Source organism: Melozone crissalis, unplaced genomic scaffold, assembly GCF_028551555.1.
Source record: "Melozone crissalis strain CALT ecotype California unplaced genomic scaffold, PUWL_Pcris_2 ptg000695l_1, whole genome shotgun sequence".
NCBI lineage: Eukaryota > Metazoa > Chordata > Aves > Passeriformes > Passerellidae > Melozone > Melozone crissalis.
Genome location: NW_026536358.1, coordinates 12,583 through 29,711, shown reverse-complemented (window position 1 = coordinate 29,711; position 17,129 = coordinate 12,583). Strand labels below are relative to the sequence as shown.

Here is a 17,129-nt window from a genome sequence, read left to right as displayed (position 1 = left end):
CATTGATGTCCCCAATGTCCCCATTGGTGTCCCCAGCCTGCACCGCCGCTGTCGCCGCCCGGGTGCCGCAGCTGCTGCAGCAGCGCCAGGAGGAGCGGAGAGAGCGGAGAGAGAGCTTCCAGTGAGAGCTGGGAGATACTGGGATACACTGGGATGGACTGGGATATACTGGGATATACTGGGAGGGACTGGGGGGGACTGGGATATACTGGGAGAGGATGGCGTTATACTGGGATATACTGGGAGGGACTAGGAGGGGACTGGGGGGGACTGGGAGGGAACTGGGTTATACTGGGAGGGACTGGGATGGACTGGGATATACTGGTTTATACTGGGAGGGACTGGGAGGGACTGGAAGGGAACTGGGAGGGACTGGGAGAGACTGGGAGAGGATTGCGTTATACTGGGATATACTGGGAGGGACTGGGAGGGGACTGGGAGGGACTGGGAGGGACTGGGAGAGTATGGCGTTATACTGGGATATACTGGGATGGACTGGGTTATACTGGTTTATACTGGGAGGGACTGAGAGGGGACTTGGACATACTGGGATATACTGGGAGGGACTGGGAGGGGACTGGGTTATACTGGGATGGACTGAGATGGACTGGGATATACTGGTTTATACTGGGAGGGACTGGGATATACTGGGATGGACTGGGATGGACTGGGATATACTGGTTTATACTGGGAGGGACTGGGAGGGACTGGGATATACTGGGATATACTGGGATATACTGGGATGGACTGGGATGGACTGGGATGGACTGGGATATACTGGTTTATACTGGGAGGGACTGAGAGGGGACTCGGACATACTGGGATATACTGGGAGGGACTGGGATGGACTGGGAGGGGATTGGGGGGAACTGGGAGGGAATTGGGTTATACTGGGAGGGACTGGGAAGGACCGGGAAGGGATTGGGAGGGACTGGGATATACTGGGATATACTGGGAGGGACTGGGAGGGGATTGGGGGGAACTGGGATGGACTGGGATGGACTGGGAGGGAACTGGGTTATACTGGGATATACTGGGAGGGATTGGGATGAACTGGGATGGACTGGGAGGGACTGGGATGGACTGGGATGAACTGGGACAAACTGGGACGATCTGGGCGTGACTGGTGCGGGGGTGGCTGAGGCCGGCGGGGCTGGAACCGGTCAGACTGGGAGCGGTGGCGAAACTGGGAGGGACTGGGACAAACTGGGAGGGACTGGGACAAACTGGGAGGGACTGAGAAGGGATTGGGTTATACTGGGATGGACTGGGATATACTGGGAGGGATTGGGGGGGGACTGGGAGGGACTGGGAGGGGATTGGGTTATACTGGGACAAACTGGGAGGGACTGGGATGGACTGGGCGGAACTGGGAGGGAACTGCTGGTCACTCGTGGTCACTCATGGTCACTCATGGTCACTCGTGGTCACCAGTGGTCACTGCTGGTCACTTGTCACTCGTGGTCACCAGTGGTCACTCATGGTCACCAGCGGTCACTCATGGTCACCAGTGGTCACTCATGGTCACTCTGGTCACTGCTGGTCAGTTGTCACTTGTGGTCACCAGTGGTCACCCATGGTCACTCTGGTCACTGATGGTCACTCCTGGTCACCCATGGTCACTCTGGTCACTCTGTCCAGCTGGGCTCTGGGATCACCAGTGATCACCGATGGTCACCAGTGGTCACTCATGGTCACCAGTGGTCACCGATGGTCACTCTGGTCACTGATGGTCACCAGTGGTCACTGATGGTCACTCTGGTCACTCTGGTCACTGATGGTCACTCCTGGTCACCCATGGTCACTCTGATCACTCTGGTCACTGATGGTCACCAGTGGTCACTCATGGTCACCAGTGGTCACTGATGGTCACTCTGGTCACTCTGGTCACTGATGGTCACCAGTGGTCACTGATGGTCACTCTGGTCACCCGTGGTCACTCTGGTCACTCTGTCCAGGTGGGCTCCCTACGCCCCGGGCTGGCCGTGGCATCTCCGGGCGCTGCCCCCGACCCTGTGCCCGTGGCCACGCCCTCCGGCCACGCCCCCTCCGGCCACGCCCCCAACGATGATGTCACGGGAGGAGCCGCCAGCGACGACGTCAAAGGAGTCGCCGATGACGTCACAGGGGCAGCAGATGACGTCACGGGAGGAGCGGTCAATGACGTCACAGGAGCAGTCGGTGACGTCAGAGGGGAAGTCGATGACGTCACAGGCCCCGCCCACCGCGCTGTCGCCCACCCTGAGCTTCCCCCTGGGGCACCGGGCCCAGCTGGCCGCGCGCGCCGCCGCCGCGTCAGTGACGTCATCGGGGTCACCGGGGGGTCACCGGGGGTCATGGGGGGTCAGTGGGGGTCATCATGGGTCAATGGACATCAATGGAGGTCAATGGGATCAATGGGGTCAATGGGGGTCGATGGGGTCAATGGGGATCAATGGGATCAATGGGGGTCAATGGGATCAATGGGATCAATGGGATCAATGGGGTCAATGGGGGTCAATGGGGGTCAATGGGATCAATGGGATCAATGGGGTCAATGGGGGTCAATGGGATCAATGGGATCAATGGGGGTCAATGGGATCAATGGGGGTCAATGGGGTCAATGGGGGTCAATGGGGTCAATGGGGTCAATGGGGGTCAATGGGGGTCAATGGGGGTCAATGGGGTCAATGGGGTCAATGGGGTCAATGGGGGTCAATGGGGATCAGTGGGGGTCAATGGGGTCAATGGGATCAATGGGGTCAATGGGGTCAATGGGGGTCAATGAGGATCAATGGGGGTCAATGGGGATCAATGGGGGTCAATGGGGTCAATGGGGTCAATGGGGGTCGATGGGGTCAATGGGGTCAATGGGATCAATGGGGGTCAATGGGGTCAATGGGGGTCGATGGGGTCAATGGGGATCAATGGGATCAATGGGGATCAATGGGGATCAATGGGGTCAATGGGGTCAATGGGGTCAATGGGGATCAATGGGGTCAATGGGGATCAATGGGGATCAGTGGAGTCAATGGGGGTCAATGGGAGTCATCAAGGGTCCCCAATGCCCCCAATGTCCCCAATCCCCCACAATGTCCCCAATGTCCCCTCTGTCCCCGTTGATGTCCCCGCTGTCCCCGTTGATGTCCCCGCTGTCCCCACTGTCCCCGCTGTCCCCATTGATGTCCCCGCTGTCCCCATTGATGTCCCCGCTGTCCCCACTGTCCCCGCTGTCCCCATTGATGTCCCCGCTGTCCCCGTTGATGTCCCCGCTGTCCCCACTGTCCCCTCTGTCCCCGTTGATGTCCCCGCTGTCCCCTCAGGCGCATCCGGCTCCGGCTCCGGGGGCTCTGTCCCGGCGGCTCCTGGCGCAGCCTTGGGGACGTTCGGGCGGCGCTCGAGGGGCCCGGGACCCCCATCAGCGGTGGGTGGCGCTGTCCCCGATGTCCCCAATGCCCCCAAAAATGTCCCCAATGTCCCCAATGTCCCCAGGTGTCCCCAATAATGTCCCCAATGTCCCCAATGTCCCCAATCCCCCCAATGTCCCCAATGTCCTCAGGTTGTCCCCAGATGTCCTGGAGGTGTCCCTAAGGTGTCTCCGATGTCCCCAATAATGTCCCCAATGTTCTCAAGGTGTCCCCAGTGTCCTCAAGGTGTTCCTGATGTTTCCCCAAGTGTCCCCAAGGTGTCCCCAGTAATGTCCCCCAATGTCCTCAAGGTGTCCTCAAGGTGTCCCCAGATGTCCTGGAGGTGTCCTCAAGGTGTCCCCCAATGTCCTTAAGGTGTCCCCAGGTGTCTCTGATGTCCCCAATAATGTCCCCAATAATGTCCCCAGTGTCCCCAAGGTGTCCCCAAGGTGTCCGCAGGGTGTCCCCAGATGTCCCTGAAGTGTCCCCAATAAAGTCCCCAATGTCCTCAAGGTGTCCCCAAGGTGTCCCCCAATGTCCCTAAGGTGTCCCCAATGTCCTCAATGTCCCAAATATCCCAAATAATGTCCCCCAATGTCCCCAATAATGTCCCCAGTAATGTCCCCAATGTCCCCAATATCTCAAATAATGTCCCCAACAATGTCCCCAATGGTGTCCCCAGAGTACGTGGTGCGGCACTGGCAGTCGGACGCGTTTTTCGGGGAGCAGTTCCTGAGCGGGGTGAACCCCGTCCTGCTGCGCCGCTGCCGCCGCCTGCCCCCCAACTTCCCGGTCACCGGGGACATGGTGGCACCGAGTTTGGGGACAGGGACCGACCTGAGCCAGGAGATGGAGGTGAGGGACACCAAAAACCCTAAAAATCACCCCAAAATCCATAAAAATCACCCCAAAATCATCAAAACCCCGTAAGCACCCCAAAAACCCCAAACAAATATCGAGGCCATGGTGGCACCGAGTTTGGGGACAGGGACCACGCTGAGCCAGGAGATGGAGGTGCGGGACACCAAAAACCATAAAATACCCCAAAAAACACAACCAGAAACCCCCAAAACCTCAAGAATCCACAAAGAGAAAGTCAGAAAACCCAAAAAACCTCGAAGAGAAACCCCCAAATCCCCAAACCCCAAAATTCTCAAACCCCAAAATCTCCAAAATCCCCAAACCCCAAATCCCAAAACCCCAAAATTCCCAAAGCCCCCCAACCCCAAAATCCTCAAATCGCCAAAACGCCAAAATCCCCAAATCCCAAATCCCCCAAAACCCCAAAATCCCCAAACCCCAAAATCCTCAAATCCCCAAAACCCCATTTTGGTGTCCCCATTTTTGGTGTCCCCATTTTGGGGTGTCTGGAGATTTCCATTTTTGGGGTGTCTGACATTTCTCCTTTCTGTACCCTCATTTTTGGGGTGTCCCCATTTCTGTGTCCTCATTTTTGGGGTGTCTGACATTTCTCCTTTCTGTACCCCCATTTTCGGGGTGTCTGAGGTGTTTCCCATTTTTGGTGTCCCCATTTTTTGGGTTCTCATTTCTGTGTCTCCATTTTTGGGGTTCCCATTTTCGGTGTCCCCATTTTTGGGGTTCCCATTTTCGGGGTGTCTGACCTTTCTCCTTTCCTTCCCCCCGTGTTTCGGGGTGTCCCCGATTTCGGGGCGCAGGCCGGCCGCCTCTTCCTGGCCGATTACATTTCAATGTCCCAGTTTTGGTGTCCCCATTTTTGGGGTTCTCATTTCCGTGTCCCCATTTTGGTACCCCCATTTTCGGGGTCCCCATTTTTGGGGTGTCTGACGTTTCTCCTTTCCGTGATCCCATTTTCGGGGTGTCCCCGTTTTCGGGGTGTCTGTCCCCATTTTTGGGGTGTCTGACCTTTCTCATTCCTGTATCTCCATTTTTGGGGTGTCTGACGTTTCTCATTTCTTTATCCCCATTTTTGGGGTGTCTGTCCCCATTTTTGGGGTTCTCATTTCCATATCTCCACTTTTGGGGTGTCTGACCTTTCTCCTTTCCGTGTCCCCATTTTCGGGGTGTCTGGGGGGTTTCTCATTTCCGTATCTCCGTTTTCGGGGTGTCTGACCTTTCTCCTTTCCTTCCCCCCGTGTTTCGGGGTGTCCCCGATTTCGGGGCGCAGGCCGGCCGCCTCTTCCTGGCCGATTACATTTCAATGTCCCAGTTTTGGTGTCCCCATTTTTGGGGTGTCTGGGGTTTCCCATTTTTGGGGTTCTCATTTTTGGGGTGTCTGACATTTCTCATTTCTTTATCCCCATTTTTGGGGTGTCCCCATTTCCGTGTCCCCGTTTTCGGGTCCCCATTTTTGGGGTGTCTGGGGGGTTTCTCCTTTCCGTGTCTCCGTTTTCGGGGTGTCTGACCTTTCTCCTTTCCTTCCCCCCGTGTTTCGGGGTGTCCCCGATTTCGGGGCGCAGGCCGGCCGCCTCTTCCTGGCCGACTACGCGCTGCTCGAGGGGCTCCCCACGGGCGCCATCGGGGGGCGCCCCCAGTTCGTGGCCGCCCCCCTGTGCCTGCTCTGGCTCGGCCCCCGCGGCCGCCTCCTGCCCGTGGCCATCCAGGTACGGCCCCCGAGTGTCCCCAGGTGTCCCCGGGTGTCCCCAGGTGTCCCCAAGTGTCCCCATTGACCCCAATGTCCCCCAGTGTCCCCAGGTGTCCCCTAAATGTCCCCAAATGTCCTTTATGTTTAACCCATGTCCCCAAATGTCCCCAAATGGCCCTAAATGTCCTTCATGTCTCACCCGTGTCCCCAAATGTCCCCAAATGGCCCTAAATGTCCCCAAATGTCCTTTATGTTTAACCCATGTCCCCAAATGTCCCCAAATGTCCCCAAACGTCCCTAAATATCCCCTCGGTGTCCCCAAATATTCTCTGTGTCTCCCCATTGTCCCCAAATGTCCCCAAACGTCCCCAAATATCCCTAAATATCCTTCATGTTTCACCCGTGTCCCTAAATGTCCCCAAATGTCCCCCAATGTCCCTAAATGTCCCTGATGTCCCCAGTGTCCCCAATGTCCCCACTGTCCCCAAGTGTCCCCAATGTCCCCAGTGTCCCCAATGTCCCAAATCCCCCCAATGTCCCCATTGACCCCATTGACCCCAATGTCCCCAATGTCCCCAATGTCCCCCCAGTGTCCCCATTGACCCCAATGTCCTCAATGTCCCCAATGTCCCCATTGACCCCAATCCCCCCATTGACCCCATTGACCCCAATGTCCCCAATGTCCCCAATGTCCCCCCAGTGTCCCCCCAGTGTCCCCATTGACCCCAATGTCCTCAATGTCCCCAATGTCCCCAATGTCCTCAATGTCCCCAATGTCCCCATTGACCCCAATCCCCCCATTGACCCCAGTGTCCCCAATGTCCCCAATCCCCCCAATGTCCCCATTGACCCCAATGTCCCCAATGTCTCCACTGTCCCCAATCCCCCCCAATGTCCCCGATGTCCCCAATCCCCCCAATGTCCCCAATCCCCCCAATGTCCCCAATGTCCCCAATCCGCCCATTGACCCCAATGTCCCCAATGTCCCCGATGTCCCCCACAGCTGTCCCAGCACCCCGGGCCGCGGTCCCCGATTTTCGTCCCCGGTGGCCGCGGTTGGGCCCTGGCCAAGCTGTGGGTGAGGAGCGCGCACTTTGTGCTGCACGAGATGGTGACGCACCTGCTGCACGGCCACTTCCTGGCCGAGGCCTTCGCCGTGGCCACCCAGCGCCTGCCGGCCGCGCACCCCGTGCACCAGGTACCCCCAAAAATGGACTCGAACCCCAAAAAATGAACCCCGAAATCCCCGTCCCAAAATCCCAACCCTGACCCCAAAATCCCAACCCTGACCCCGAAAACTGCACCCAAACCCCAAAAAACACACCTTGACCCCAATGTCCCCAATGTCCCCAATGTCCCCAATGTCCCCAAATCCCAAAAATGTCCCCAATCCACCCGATGTCCCCAATGTCCCCAATCCCCCCACTGTCCCCAGTCCCCCCAATCCCCCCACTGTCCCCAGTCCCCCCAATGTCCCCACTGTCCCCAATGTCCCCAATGTCTCTGCTGTCCCCAACCTCCCCAATGTCCCCACTGTCCCAAATGTCCCCAATGTCCCCAGTCCCCCCAATCCCCCCACTGTCCCCAATGTCCCCAGTGTCCCAAATCCCCCCAATGTCCCCAATGTCCCCATTACTGTCCCCACTGTCCCCAATGTCTCCAATGTCCCCAGTGTCCCCGCTGTCCCCAATGTCCCCATTGTCCCTCAATGTCCCAAACACTCCCAATGTCCCCAATGTCCCCATTGTCCCCAATGTCCCCACTGTCCCCAATGTCCCCAAATCCCCCCAATCCCCCCAATGTCCCCACTGTCCCCAATGTCCCCATTGCTGTCCCCAGCTGCTCCTCCCCCACGTGCGTTTCACCTTCCACATCAACATCCTGGCGCGGGAGACGCTGCTGAACCCCGGGGGCATCATCGACCAGGTGAGGGGACACGCCTGTCACCTGCGCCACCTCGGTGTCACCTGGGTGTCACCTGTGTCACCTGTGCCACCTCGGTGTCACCTGTGTGTCACCTGTATGAGCTGTGTCACCTCCCTGTGTCACCTGGGTTACCTGTGCCACCTCGGTGTCACCTGGGTGTCACCTGTGTCACCTGTGTGTCACCTGTGTCACCTGTGCCACCTCGGTGTCACCTGTGTGTCACCTGTGCCACCTCGGTGTCACCTGTGTGTCACCTGTGTCACCTGTATGAGCTGTGTCTCCTCCCTGTGTCACCTGTGTGTCACCTGTGTCACCTGTGTGTCACCTATATCATCTGTGTCACGTGTGTGTCACCTGTGTGTGATCTGTGTCACCTGTGTCACCTTCCTGTGTCACCTGTGTCAACTGTGTCATCTGTGTGTCACCTGTGTGTCACCTGTGTCACCTTTGTCACCTCCCTGTGTCACCTGTGTCACCTGTGTGTCACCTGTGTCACCTGGGTGTCACCTGTGTCACCTGTATGAGCTGAGTCACCTCCCTGTGTCACCTGGGTTACCTGTGTCACCTGTGTGTCACCTGTGTCATCTGTGTCACCTGTGTGTCACCTGTGTGTGATCTGTGTCACCTTTGTCACCTTCCTGTGGCACCTGTGTCAACTGTGTCATCTGTATGTCACCTGTGTGTCACCTGTGTCACCTTTGTCACCTCCCTGTGTCACCTGTGTCACTTGTGTGTCACCTGTGTCACCTGCGTATCACCTGCGTGTCACCTTTGTCACCTCCCTGTGTCACCTGTGTGTGAACTGTGTCACCTGTGTGTCACCTGGGTCACCTGTGTCATCTATGTCACCTGGGTGTCACCTGTGTCAGCTGTGTGTCACCTGTGTGTCACCTGTGTGTCACCTGGGGCACCTGTGTGTGATCTGTGTCACCTGTGTGATCTGTGTCCCCTGTGTCACCTGTGTGTCACCTGGGTGTCACCTGTGTGTCACCTGTGTGTCACCTGTGTCACCTGAGTGTCACCTGTGTGTCACCTGTGTGTCATCTGTGTGTCACCTGTGTGTCATCTGTGTCACCTGTGTGTGATCTGTGTCACCTGTGTGATCTGTGTCACCTTTGTCACCTCCCTGTGTCACCTGGGTGTCACCTGTGTTTCACCTGTGTCCACACTGGTGGCACCGGGACATGTTGGTCCCCCTCGGTGTCACCTGGACACCGGTGGCACTGAGGGTGACACTGAGGGGTGGCATTGAGGGGTGTCCCTGTCCCCAGGCCACCTCGGTGGGCCGCGAGGTGACACTGGTGGGACACAGGGGACACTGGTGACAGGGTGACACTGAGGGGTGTCACTGTCCCCAGGCCACCTTGATGGTCAGGAGGTGGCACTGGTGACACTGAGGGGTGGCACTGTCCCCAGGCCACCTCGGTGGGCCGCGAGGTGACACTGGTGGGACACAGGTGACACTGGTGACACTGAGGGTGACACTGAGGGGTGTCACTGTCCCCAGGCCACCTTGATGGTCAGGAGGTGGCACTGGTGACACTGAGGGTGTCACTGTCCCCAGGCCACCTCGGTGGTCAGGAGGTGACACTGGTGACACTGAGGGTGTCACTGTCCCCAGGCCACCTTGATGGTCAGGAGGTGGCACTGGTGACACTGAGGGTGTCACTGTCCCCAGGCCACCTCGGTGGGCCGCGAGGTGGCACTGGTGACACTGAGGGTGTCACTGTCCCCAGGCCACCTCGGTGGTCAGGAGGTGGCACTGGTGACACTGAGGGGTGGCACTGTCCCCAGGCCACCTCGGTGGTCAGGAGGTGGCACTGGTGACACTGAGGGGTGTCACTGTCCCCAGGCCACCTTGATGGTCAGGAGGTGGCACTGGTGACACTGAGGGTGTCACTGTCCCCAGGCCACCTCGGTGGTCAGGAGGTGACACTGGTGACACTGAGGGTGTCACTGTCCCCAGGCCACCTCGGTGGGCCGCGAGGGGACGCTGGCGCTGGTGGCCCGGGGCACGGCGGCGCTGACGTTCCGCGAGCTCTGCGTCCCCGACGACGTGGCCGAGCGCGGCGTTGGGGACATCCCCGGCTACCACTACCGGGACGACGCCATGGACATCTGGGAGGCCATCCACGGGTGGGGACACCGGGGGGACATTGGGGACAATGGGGACAACGGGGATAATGGGGGTGTTGGGATAATGGGGACAATGGGGACAGTGGGGACAGTGGGGACAATGGGGACACTGAGGGGACATTGGGCACAATGGGGACAATGGGGACAATGGGGACAATGGGGACACTGAGGGGACATTGGGCACAATGGGGATAATGGGGACATTGGGGACAATGGGGACAATGGGGACAATGGGGACAATGGGGACATTGGGGACAATGGGGACAATGGGGATGTTGGGATAATGGGGACAATGGGGACAATGGGGACATTGGGGTCATTGGGGACAATGGGGACATTGGGGACAATGGGGACAATGGGGACAATGGGGACAATGGGGACATTGGGGACAATGGGGACAATGGGGACACTGAGGGGACAATGGGGACAATGGGGACAATGGGAATAATGGGGACATTGGGGACAATGGGGACAATGGGGACACTGAGGGGACAATGGGGACAATGGGGACAATGGGAATAATGGGGACATTGGGGACAATGGGGACAATGGGGACATTGGGGACAACGGGGACAATGGGGATGTTGGGATAATGGGGACAATGAGGACAATGGGGACAGTGTTGGGGACATCCCCGGCTACCACTACCGGGACGACGCCATGGACATCTGGGAGGCCATCCACGGGTGGGGACACCGGGGGGACATTGGGGACAATGGGGACAACGGGGATAATGGGGACAATGGGGACAATGGGGATGTTGGGATAATGGGGACAATGGGGACAATGGGGACATTGGGGTCATTGGGGACAATGGGGACAATGGGGACAATGGGGACAATGGGGACACCAAGGGGACAATGGGGACAATGGGGACAATGGCGACATTGGGGACAATGGGGACACCAAGGGGACAATGGGGACACTGGGGACACCAAGAGGACAATGGGGACAATGGGGACAATGGGGACATTGGGGGCAATGGGGGCAAGGGACAGGGAGGGGACAGCAGGACAGGGAGGGGACACTGAGGGGACACACTGAGGGGACATCTGGGGACCATCCACTGGTGGGGACACTGAGGGGACAGGGAGGGGACACTGAGGGGACACTGAGGGGACACTGACAATGGGAACCAGCAATGGTGGGGACACGGGGACAGGGACACGGGGTGGGCTGTCACCCGCGTGTCACCCGTGTCCCTGAATGTCACCGCGGTGTCCCTGAACGTCACCGCGGTGTCCCTGAATGCCACCGCGGTGTCCCTGAATGCCACCGCGGTGTCCCAGCTACGTGGAGGGCATCGTGGCGCTCTTCTATGCCGAGGACGAGGAGGTGGCCGAGGATGAGGAGCTGCAGGAGTGGGTGGGCGAGATCTTCACCTACGGCGTCCTCGGCAACGAGAAGAGCGGTAGGGGACACCGGGGGGGGGGGGGGGGGTGACAGGGGACAGGCGAGGGGACATGGGGACGTGGCGGTGATGGTCATGGTGATTGTTGTGGTCATGGTCAAGTCATGGTGATGGTGGTGGTGGTGGTCATGGTCGTGGTCATGGTCATGGTCTTGGTGTGGTTGTGGTCATGGTCAAGTCATGGTGATGGTCATGGTCAAGTAATGATGATGGTGGTGGTCATGGTCAAGTAATGATGATGGTCATGGTGGTGGTCATAGTGATGGTCATGGTCAAGTCATGATGATGGTGGGGGTGGTGGTCATGGTCATGGTTGTGGTCATGGTCAAGTCATGGTGGTGGTCATGGTCATGGTCATGTTCATGGTCAGTAATGGTCATAGCATGGTCATGGTCATGGTCATGGTCATGGTCTTGGTCTTGGTCTTGGTATGGTTGTGGTCATGGTGAAGTCATGGTGATGGTGATGGTGGTGGTCATGGTCATGGTCATGGTCAAGTCATGATGGTGGTAATGGTGATGATGGTCATGGTCATGGTCATGGTCATGGTCAAGTCATGGTCATGGTTGTGGTCATTGTCAAGTCATGGTGATGGTCATGGTGATGGTGGTGGTCATGGTGATGGTGGTGGTGGTGGTCATGGTCATGGTCTTGGTCTTGGTATGGTTGTGGTCATGGTCAAGGCATGGTGGTAGTTATGGTCATGGTCATGGTAAAGTCATGATGATGGTGATGGTGGTGGTCATAGTCATGGTCATGGATGTGGTTGTGGTCTTGGTCAAGTCATGGTGATGGTCATGGTGGTGGTGGTGGTCATGGTGGTGGTGGTGGTGGTCATGGTCTTGGTCTTGGTATGGTTGTGGTCATGGTCAAGGCATGGTGGTAGTTATGGTCATGGTCATGGTCAAGGCATGGTGATGGTGATGGTGGTGGTCATGGTCATGGTCATGGTCATGGTCATGGTCATGGTAAAGTCATGATGATGGTGATGGTGGTGGTCATAGTCATGGTCATGGATGTGGTTGTGGTCTTGGTCAAGTCATGGTGATGGTCATGGTGGTGGTCATGGTCATGGTCAATCATGGTCATGGTTGTGGTCAAGGTCAAGTGATGGTGATGGTGATGGTTGTGGTCATGGTCAATCATGGTCATGGTCGTGGTCGTGGTTGTGGTCATGGTCAAGGCATGGTGGTTGTGACAGTGGTGGTCATGGTGATGGTCATGGAGATGGTCAGTCATGGTCATGGCATGGTCATGGTGATGGTGATGGTCAATCATGGTCTTGGTCACGGCATGGTCATGGTCATGGTCAAGGGATGGCTCCGCACACACCCGTGGCCAGGGCCCGGGTGGTGACGTGATGGGTGACGTCATCGTGGTGGGTGACGTCATTGTGGTGGGTGACGTCACACCTCCACGGTGTGTGACAACACCTGGCAGGTGCCACCCCCAGTTGGGTGATGTCCCCAATGTCCCCAATGCCCCCAGTGTCCCCAATCCCTCAATGTCCCCGATGTCCCCACAATGTCCCCAATGCCCCCACTGTCCCCAATATCCCACAATGTCCCCAATGTCCCCACTGTCCCCAATGTCCCCAATGTCCCCATTGTCCCCTCAATGTCCCCAAATGTCCCCAGGGTTCCCGTCCAAGCTCTGCAGCCGCCCCGAGCTGGTGAAGTTCCTGACCATGATCATCTTCTGCTGCTCCGCCCGGCACGCGGCCGTCAACAGCGGCCAGGTGACACCGGGGACATTGGGGACATTGGGGACACCTGGGGACATTGGGGACATTGGGGACATTGGGGACAATGGGGACATTGGGGGGATCGGGGACATTGGGGACACTGGGGATATTGGGGACATTGGGGACATTGGGGACACCTGGGGACATTGGGGACACCTGGGGACACCTGGGGACATTGGGGACATTGGGGACATTGGGGACAATGGGGACATTGGGGGGATCGGGGACATTGGGGACACTGGGGATATTGGGGACATTGGGGACATTGGGGACACCTGGGGACATTGGGGACACCTGGGGACACCTGGGGACATTGGGGACATTGGGGACAATGGGGACATTGGGGGGATCGGGGACATTGGGGACACTGGGGATATTGGGGACATTGGGGACATTGGGGACACCTGGGGACATTGGGGACACCTGGGGACACCTGGGGACATTGGGGACATTGGGGACAATGGGGACATTGGGGGGATCGGGGACATTGGGGACACTGGGGATATTGGGGACATTGGGGACATTGGGGACACCTGGGGACATTGGGGACATTGGGGACACCTGGGGACACCTGGGGACATTGGGGACATTGGGGACAATGGGGACATTGGGGGGATCGGGGACATTGGGGGGATTGGGGAGAGTGGGGACACTGGGAACACTGAGGGGACATTGGGGACACCTGAGGGCATTGGGGACATTGGAGGACATTTGAGGACACTGGGGACGTTAGGGGGCATTGGGGACACTGTGGGGACATTGGGGACATTGGGGAAACTGGGGATATTGGGGACATTGGGGACATTGGTGACACCTGGGGACATTGGGGACATTTGAGGACGTTGGGGACACTGGGGGGACATTGGGGACACCTGGGGACATTGGGGACATTGGGGACAATGGGGACATTGGGGACACCTGGGGACATTGGGGACATTGGGGACATTTGAGGACACTGGGGACATTGGTGACACCTGGGGACATTGGTGACACCTGGGGACATTGGGGACACTGGGGGGACATTGGGGACACCTGGGGACACCTGGGGACACCGGGGCGCTCAGGACACACCCGAGCGTGGCCATCAACCTCATCTCGGCCACCAACCCCACCTTGGTGACCACCAAGGACACGGGGACGTCACAGCCCCCAGGTGACCCCGCGTGACCCCGCGTGACCCCAGGTGACCCCGCGTGACCCCGGGGTGACCCCGCGTGACCCCGCTGTCCCCTCCCCCAGTACGACTACGCCGCCTGGATGCCCAACACGCCGGGGACGATGCAGCGGCCGCCGCCGGCCGGTGACAACGAGGCCACCGAGGAGCTGCTGGTGGCCTCGCTGCCGTCCCCCGAGGCCACCGGCGCCCTGCTGGCCCTGCTGAGCGTGGTCAGCTACGAGGGCGGGGAGCTGGTGAGGCCCTGGGGACATTTGGGGACGTTGGGGACATTGGGGGCGTTGGGGACATTGGGGACATTGGGGGACATTGGGGACATTGGGGACATTGGTGGCCTCGCTGCCGTCCCCCGAGGCCACCGGCGCCCTGCTGGCCCTGCTGAGCGTGGTCAGCTACGAGGGCGGGGAGCTGGTGAGGCCCTGGGGACATTTGGGGACCTTGGGGACATTGGGGGCGTTGGGGGCATTGGGGGCGTTGGGGGCATTGGGGACATTGGGGGCATTGGGGACATTGGGAGATTTGGGACATTTGGGGACATTGGGGACATTGGGGGATTTGGGGACATTTGGAGACACTGGGGGCGTTGGGGACATTGGGGACATTTGGGGCATTGGGGGACATTGGGGACGTTGGGGGCGTTGGGGACATTGGGGACATTGGGGACATTGGGGGCGTTGGGGACGTTGGGGACATTGGGGACATTGAGGGTGGACAGGGACATCGGGGAGTTGTGAACTTCATGGTGACCTTGGTTTTGGTGTCCCCAATGTCCCCAATGTCCCCAATGTCCCATTTTCCCAATTTCTCCCATTTTTTCCCCATTGTTCCCCATTTTCCCCTCAATGTCCCCAATGTCCCCAATGTCCCCAATGTCCCCAATGTCCCCAAATCCCCCCAATGTCCCCAATGCCCCCAATGTCCCCAATGTCCCTTTGGTGTCCCCAGCGTCCCCTGGGGTCCCGTTCCCAGGATCTCCTCTCCGGTCCCGGTCCCCGTTCCGTCCTGGGACATGAGGGTGTTGTGATGTCCCCAACGTCCCCAACGTCCCCAATGTCCCCAAATCCCCTCAATGTCCCCAATGCCCCTAATGTCCCCAATGTCCCCAGTGTCTCCAGTGTCCCCCAATGTCCCCAATGTCCCCAGTCCCATTTTTCCCAATTTCTCCCATTTTTTCCCCATTGTTCCCCATTTTCCCCTCAATGTCCCCAATGTCCCCAATGTCCCCAATCCCCCCAATGTCCCCAATCTCCCCAATGTCCCCAATGCCCCCAATCCCCCCAATGTCCCAAATGTCCCCAATGTCCCCAATGTCCCTTTGGTGTCCCCAGCGTCCCCTGGGGTCCCGTTCCCAGGATCTCCTGGCCGGTCCCGGTCCCCGTTCCGTCCTGGCCGCGTTCCGGGCGCGCCTGGCCGAGATCTCGGAGCGGATCCGGCGGCGAAACGCGGAGCTGGAGCTGCCCTACCCCTACCTGGAGCCCACCTGCGTCACCGAGAGCATCTCCATATGATGGCACCTGTCACCTGTGTGTCACCTGTGTCACCTGTGTGTCACCTGTGTCACCTGTGTCATCATCAACCATCACCTGCGTCACCGAGAGCATCTCCATCTGATGGCACCTGTCACCTGTGTGTCACCTGTGTCACCTGTGTGTCACCTGTGTCACCTGTGTCATCATCAACCATCACCTGCGTCACCGAGAGCATCTCCATCTGATGGCACCTGTCACCTGTGTGTCACCTGTGTCACCTGTGTGTCACCTGTGTCACCTGTGTCATCATCAGCCATCACCTGTGTCACCTGTGTCATCATCAGCCATCACCTGCGTCACCGAGAGCATCTCCATATGATGTCCCCAAGGGCCACCAAGGGCCACCTGTGTCACCTGTGTCACCGAGAGCATCTCCATATGATGGCACATGTCACCTGTGTGTCACCTGTGTCACCTGTGTGTCACCCGTGTCACCTGTGTCATCATCATCCATCACCTGTGTCACCCACAACCACCCATCATCCCACCTGCGTCACCGAGAGCATCTCCATATGATGGCACCTGTCACCTGTGTGTCACCTGCGTCACCTGTGTGTCACCTGTGTCACCTGTGTCATCATCAACCATCACCTGCGTCACCGAGAGCATCTCCATCTGATGTCCCCAAGGGCCACCAAGGGCCACCTGTGTGTCACCTGTGTCACCTGTGTCATCATCAGCCATCACCTGTGCCACCCACAACCACCCATCATCCCACCTGTGTCACCGAGAGCATCTCCATCTGATGGCACCTGTCACCTGTGTGTCACCTGTGTCACCTGTGTGTCACCTGTGTCACCTGTGTTATCATCAACCATCACCCGTGTCACCTGTGTCACCAACAACCACCCATCATCCCACCTGCGTCACCGAGAGCATCTCCATCTGATGGCACCTGTCACCCGTGTCACCTGTGTCACACCTGTGTCACCTGTGTCACCTGTGTCACACCTGTGTCACCTGTGTGTCACCTGTGTCACGTGTGTGCCACCTGTGTCACCTGTGTCACCTGTGTGCCACCTGTGTCACCTGTGTGTCACCTGTGTCACCGAGAGCATCTCCATCTGATAGCATGTCACCTGTGTGTCACCTGTGTCACTTGTCACCTCTGTGTCACCTGTGTCATCATCAACCATCACCTGTGTCACCGAGAGCATCTCCATCTGATGGCACCTGTCACCTGTGTGTCACCTGTGTCACCTGTGTGTCACCTGTGTCACCTGTGTCATCATCAGCCATCTCCTGTGTCACCGAGAGCAT

The 17,129-nt window shown here is 58.2% G+C and overlaps 1 protein-coding gene across 1 annotated transcript; it reads left to right on the top strand.

Annotated features, from left to right (window-relative positions):
• The first annotated feature begins 2,067 nt into the window (after positions 1-2,067).
• On the top strand, positions 2,068-15,848 carry LOC128950523 (hydroperoxide isomerase ALOXE3-like). Its single transcript, XM_054295391.1, has 11 exons — positions 2,068-2,294; positions 3,303-3,403; positions 4,069-4,241; positions 5,825-5,968; positions 6,953-7,147; positions 7,789-7,875; positions 9,842-10,011; positions 11,301-11,422; positions 13,060-13,160; positions 14,406-14,576; positions 15,669-15,848. The coding sequence occupies exons 1-11, from the start codon at positions 2,068-2,070 to the stop codon at positions 15,846-15,848; spliced, it is 1,671 nt and encodes a 556-aa protein (XP_054151366.1).
• The last annotated feature ends 1,281 nt before the right edge of the window (positions 15,849-17,129 follow it).